At 60.0% G+C, this 6569-nt stretch overlaps 1 protein-coding gene across 1 annotated transcript; it reads left to right on the forward strand.

Moving 5' to 3' along the window:
* Nucleotides 1–3074: 3074 nt before the first annotated feature.
* On the forward strand, nt 3075–6027 carry LOC309793471 (forkhead box protein J1-like; the record flags this gene model as incomplete). The annotated part of the gene is made up of 2 exons (XM_082603938.1): nt 3075–3572; nt 5260–6027. 2 exons carry the CDS (start codon nt 3075–3077, stop codon nt 6025–6027), a joined length of 1266 nt encoding a protein of 421 aa, XP_082460064.1.
* Nucleotides 6028–6569: the final 542 nt, after the last annotated feature.

Below are 6569 nucleotides of genomic sequence, written 5' to 3' on the forward strand. Positions count from 1 at the left end.
CATAAAAGACCAAAAGACAACCCTCAGAATGGGAGAAAATATTTGCAAATGAAGCAACTGACAAAGGATTAATCTCCAAAATTTAAAAACAGCTCATGCAGCTCAATAGCAAAAAAACAAACAACCCAATCCAAAAATGGGCAGAAGACTTAAATAGGCATTTCTCCAAAGAAGATATACAGACTGCCAACAAACACATGAAAGAATGCTCAGCATCATTAATCATTAGAGAAATGCAAATCAAAACTACAATGAGATATCATCTCACACCAGTCAGAATGGCCATCATCAAGAAATCTAGAAACAATAAATGCTGGAGAGGGTGTGGAGAAAAGGGAACACTCTTGCACTGCTGGTGGGAATGTGAATTGGTACAGCCACTATGGAGAACAGTATGGAGGTTCCTTAAAAGACTAAAACTCGAACTACCATATGACCCAGCAATCCCACTACTAGGCATATACCCTGAGAAAACCATAATTCAAAAAGAGGCATGTACCAAAATGTTCATTGCAGCTCTATTCACAATAGCCCGGAGATGGAAGCAACCTAAGTGTCCATCATCGGATGAATGGATAAAGAAGATGTGGCACATATATACAATGGAATATTACTCAGCCATAAAAAGAAACGAAACTGAGCTATTTGTAATGAGGTGGATAGACCTAGACTCTGTCATACACCGTGAAGTAAGTCAGAAAGAGAAAGACAAATACCGTATGCTAACACATATATATGGAATTTTAAAAAATGTCATGAATAACCTAGGGGTAAAACAGGAATAAAGACACAGAACTACTTGAGAATGGACTTGAGGATATGGGGAGGGGGAAGGGTAAGTTGTGACAAGGCGAAAGAGAGGCATGGACATATATACACTACCAAACGTAAGGTAGATAGTGGGAAGCAGCCGCAGAGCACAGGGAGATCAGCTCGGTGCTTTGTGACCGCCTGGAGGGGTGGGATGGGGAGGGTGGGAGGGAGGGAGATGCCTGAGGGAAGGGATGTGGGAACAGATGTATATGTATGACTGATTCACTTTGTTATAAAGCAGAAACTAATAAAAAATAAAATAAAAATTAAAATAAAACAATAAATACTTGGGAAGAAAAAAAAAAACTTTGACTCAAGACAAGCTGGACATGGAGGAGTGAGAGAGGGCAAGGGGTAGAGGAAAAGACATGTTTCTGGGTGGGAGCTGGTGTACCATCCCCCGGGCACAGCTCCTGCCCAGAGGCCTGATAAGGAGCCCTCACCTCCACCCACCCCCTTCAACCAGAGAACTTCCAACTGCAGCTCCTCAATAACTGAAGAGCAGGAAAGCTGGTGACTGGAGGGAGGCTGGGGGAGGGGAGGAGGAAGGACCACAGTCCACCGTTAGTCCGTCACTTAAAGGCTGGTGAAATTAATGGGGCAAATGACCCCAGTCAAAGAATTTGGCAAGTCCACGGCTTTCCTGGCTTTCACCCAACGGCTCTGTTTCCTCGGCTACCTGGAAAGGAGGGAGAGCACTTCCGAAGAAGCCTCTGGAATGTCAGCTTCTGGGAATCTTGCTGAGGACGGGGCGGGGAGGGGGCGCTTACCGGGAAACACTGGATTACCCTAGCCGCCTTGGGGTGCCTGCGACCGGGGCTGCGGTTTCTGCGGACCTGAGCGGCAGGTGGCATCGGAGAGTCAGACCTGCTTGCGGGCACCAAGACGACACTCGGTCGGGAGACCGGGACAGGCCGCAGAAACGTGAGGAAGTGCCACTCGCAGCCCAGAGGAGAGGAAAGGAAAGCCCCAAGCATGCACCCAGCCCTGGCCCCCGCGCCACGGGCTGCGTCCCAGGAGCCGTCGCCACCTCTGAGCAGCCCAGATGGGAAGGGGGTGGGGCGGAGGACGGTTCCCGCGGCGAACTGCTCGCCGAGGGCCCCGGGGCCTCTGCGGGAGCGCCGAGCCGCGCGCCTCTCCGAGCCCTGCGCGGGGCCCTCGGGCGGGAATGCGCGGAGCCGGGACGCGGTGGCGGGTAGGGGGCTGGGTCGCGCGCGGGAGAGGGCGGCAGGAGGGAGCTGGAAGAGAGTTACCGCGTGAGAGAGCCGTTAAGAGCCCGCGGTCTCTTTGGAGATGCCCTGGCCAATGGCAGAAGCGGAAGCTGTTTATATGGGCGGGGCGTCGCCACGGCAGCAGGAGACGCCTTGCGAGCGGCTTTCAGAGAGGCGCCGGCGGGCGTGAGTGGCGACGAGGATTGCTGGCTGGGCCCTGGAGCTGGGAGCAGAGAGCCGCGGTGAGGGTGGGCGGTGGGAGGAATTTCTTTGAGAAGCTTCCTTTGGCCCGGGCTGCGCTCTGAGCCAGGTAAGGGACGGGGAGGGCTGCAGGCCGTGGGAAGGGAGGGCGTCAGTACCAGCCCGCTCTCCCATCCGTCCCCGACGGAAGTGGAGGGCCCGGGGACTGACATCAGAGGCGTTTGGGGGACACTCACTTCCCACCCCCTTATAACTCTCTGTATTGTTTCCTTCCTTCCCCTTGAGCCCCATCCTAATATCCCTTTTCAAAGATCAGACGACCTCCCCCGCCCCCCGACCCGTCGTACTGCCCTCCTGGACTCTCTCGCCCCATTTCCATTGGTTGTGGACGGAGAGAGGGGGGTTAATTCCCCGCTTTGAGGGAGAAAGGGGTGGCCTCGCATGCCCCTACACTATTCCCTCGTTGGGCTAATTAAGTCTCCTCTAAAAGATCCAAGAGGAAAAGAGCGAGGCGAACCCCGTGTGGGTCGGACCCCCGGGCACACCTTCTGTTTCCCAGACGTCGGCAGTAAAAGATCCTCCCCGGCTGCAGGAAGGATTTTAGTAAGAGCCTCCCCCCTCGCCCACACTCTCCCCTCGGGGGTGGGGAAAGAGGGCTCAGTTCCCGCTCTGGTCCCCGCAGGCACCACATTCCGTTTGGAGGAGGCTACCCCCGGATCGCGGGATGGAAGCCCGCTTCCGGGAGGCTGCGTAACTGAAGCCGCGGGAGTCAGCGGGCCGGAGAGCTCGGCGGCCACCCTCGGCTCGGCTCGTGGATGTTGACAGCCCCCTCGGAGAGTCCCCGCAGATATGGCGGAGAGCTGGCTACGCGTCTCGGGAGCAGGGGCAGCGGAGGAGGCCGGACCGGAAGGCGGCCTGGAGGAGTCCAACGCCCTGAATGACAGCCTGACCAGCCTGCAGTGGCTGCAGGAATTCTCCATTCTCAACGCCGAGCTCCCCGCCCTGCCTTCGGGGGACACCGACCCCCACGGCTCCCACGAGCTGGCAGGCTCGGCCGAGCCGGGGTCTCCCCTGGCGGCGGACCCCGCCTGCCTGGGGCAGCCGCACACACCCGGCAAGCCCACGTCCTCCTGCACGCCGCGGAGCGCCCCCTCGGGGCTGCAGGCCTCGCCTCCCGACGACGTGGACTACGCCACCAACCCGCACGTGAAGCCGCCCTACTCGTATGCCACGCTCATCTGCATGGCCATGCAGGCCAGCAAGGCCACCAAGATCACCCTGTCGGCCATCTACAAGTGGATCACGGACAACTTCTGTTACTTCCGCCACGCTGATCCCACCTGGCAGGTAGGGAGGCACTCCCTCCCTCCCTCCCCATGCCCTCGCGGACTGGACTCACATCCCAGATCCGCAGGCCAAGTAGGCGCGGTACGGCCAGGGCCCCGAGAGAGGAAGGCCGTCCAGGAAGGACCTCAAGGGAGCCCAGTGCTTGGACTGCTGCCCCTTTGACTTCAGAGACGGAGGAGGGAGGATGTTCAGAGGGCTGCAGGGGTGCCGACATAGAGGTTCAAGGGGAAAGAACTTGTCACTCGTCCGGCAGGCTCAGCCCAAAGACCAGGGCTGAACTATGCGTGGACACAGCCCCCCAGGGTAGGTTGATGGACTGAGGGACACATTTTTGTCCCAAGTCCTGCAATTCCTCGACACTACCCTCCTCAAGGTCAGTTTGTCAGGGCCTGACTGGAGGCAGAGCATCGTTCCTGCCAGACTCTGCATCCCGCCTGCTTTCAGTTGGCTGGAGGGGCTCTGGGAGGGGAGAGGGGCGTGCTGCGGGGTGTGAAGGCCATCGGTGTCCCAGTGGAAGGGCTACGGGGCCTTCCGAAAGCTGCTGTGCCAGCCCCCACCCCAAGCCCTCCCTAGTTTCCTGCCTACACTCCTCCCCCTCTTCTCATCAACCTCCCTGGGGGGACAATTACCTCAGCCACGTGCTTTCCACAGGGGCTCTTTCCTCCCACACTGGCTTCATGTTCCAAGTCTCCGGAACCTGGCACAGAGCAGCCAAGGGGCCCAGACCACCATGTAAACCTCCCAGTCTTGCCAGGGGGCACTACTCACCTGCCGGCCCCACCCACCAGGCCCCAGACCCCTGTGCCCCAGCGTGGTTTGGACTGTGCACCCAGGCCTGAACAAGGCAGGATGGTGATTCAGGCTGGGCACACGCTGCCCTGAGCCTCTTCGACCATCAGGATCAGGGGCTACTTGGGGACAGAGACCCTGAGGATGCACAGATCCTTCCCTGTGGCACAGGTCACAGGATCAGAGTTCCTGTAATCACAGCTATTCCACGATTGCTTGGGCCCTGACCCTGGGGCAGGTACCATTTGTAACCTTGGTGAGAAAGCAGAGACCCTCCACCACCCCCCACCCTACCCCAAGCCTGAGAGGCCCCAGGAATGAGCGCTATGCTCTTGGCTGGGTAATAATCAACTGAGGCCTCAGAGCCTGGGGTGGGAGGAGGGGGACATGGTGGGTGAGGGCCCAGGCCAGCAGCCGGCTCTAGAAACAAGGAAAGTCATCAGATCCTCCCACACTTCATCCCCCCCCACACACACACACCCTCACACCCACTCACTCATTTCACAAACAGAGAAGGCCAGCCAGGCCCAGGCAGAGGGAGATGGCCGTCCAGGACCTGGGGGAGCCAAGGCCTTTGACCAGAGGCCGCAAGCAGCGGGGTAAGGGAGGGAGGGCAGGACAGGCTGGCACTGAGAGCCACCCTGCGGCTCAGGGCTCGGATGACCGAGCAGGCAGATATCCTGGCCAAAGGGAACAAAAGCCCCCGACAGCACTCCCAGCTCCTGGTGCCCCGTGGCTGGTGTCCCAGAGCCTCCCGCTCGGAGCAGCGCCTCTGTCTCCCCTGCCCCCATCGGAGAGAAGGTGGTGGTGGGACTGGCAGTGGCGCTAGGAGCCCCCCATCACTGACCCCACCCACTCTCCCAGCTGTCTTCCTTCTCTCCTACCTCCCTGTGTCCAGAACTCCATCCGCCACAACCTGTCCCTGAAGAAGGGCTTCATCAAGATGCCTCGGGAGAAGGACGAGCCAGGCAAGGGGGCCTTCTGGCGCATCGACCCCCAGTACGCCGAGCGGCTGCTGAGTGGGGCCTTGAAGAAGCAGCGGCTGCCCCCAGTCCACATCCACCCGGCCTTTGCCCGCCAGGCCGCGCCAGAGCCCAGCGCTGCCCCATGGGCCAGGCCACTGACCGTGAGCACCGAGGCCCAGCAGCTGCTGCGGGAGTTCGAGGAGGCCACTGGGGAGGCGGGCTGGGGTGCAGGCGAGGGCAGGCTGGGGCGCAAGCGTCAACAGCCGCTGCCCAAGCAGGAGGCCAAGGTCCCGCGGCCCTCCAGCCCCCTGCTGCTGACCCAGGAGGAGCAGGGTGAGCTGGAACCCCTCAAGGGCAACTTTGACTGGGAGGCCATCTTGGACGCTGGCACGCTGGACGGGGAGCTGGGCACGCTGGAGATCTCGGAGCTGATCCCGCCGCTGAGCCCTGCCTCACACGGGGACGTGGACCTCACCATCCATGGCCACCACATCGACTGCCCTGTTACCTGGGGGCCTCCAGCGGAGCAGGCTACCGACAGCCTGGACTTTGATGAGACCTTCCTGGCCACATCCTTCCTGGAGCACCCCTGGGACGAGAGCACCCGTAGCTCCCTGCCCCCCGAGCCCCTCTTTGAGGCCGGGGATGCCACACTGGCCTCTGACCTGCATGACTGGGCCAGCCTGGGCGCCTTCTTGTAAGAAGCCAGGCCCTCCCCACCTCCAGACAGCACTGAAGTCTGGGCCCAGACTGCCCCCCTCCCCGCCAGTGCAGGCCCATGGACACCCTACCGCCCAGGCAGGGGCTGGGCCAGCTCACCCCACCAGGCCACACGGCCCCCAGCCCTGGCCATCCTCAGATTCTAGTCCAGCAGGCTGAGAATTGGGGCCCAGGACCCAAATTGCTGCCTCCGCTCCCCAGCCCCCCATACACACAGTGTTTCATTGATCCACTTCTTCCCTGCCCCAGAGACACGCTAAGGGCCCTCTGCACTATGAGAGCTGCGGCTTGGAGGGGCCCTGGCCAAGCTGGAAACATCAGTACAGGGCCCGCCCCAGAACACCTTAGCTTCCAAGCTTCTCTCTCTCCTGCTCTCCTCCCCAGGTCTCTATCCAGAGCAAGTTCCCAGGTACAACCAATGCTGATTAGGTGACCGCAAATGAACACCCAAGAGGCCTCTCCCGGCAGTCTGTGAGGAGGAGCTAGGCGGAGGGGGGAAGAGAGAGGAGACAGAAAGGAGGCC

The sequence above is a fragment of the Mesoplodon mirus genome, assembly GCF_964341445.2.
Source record: "Mesoplodon mirus genome assembly, chromosome: 18".
NCBI classification, from domain to species: Eukaryota; Metazoa; Chordata; class Mammalia; order Artiodactyla; family Ziphiidae; genus Mesoplodon; species Mesoplodon mirus.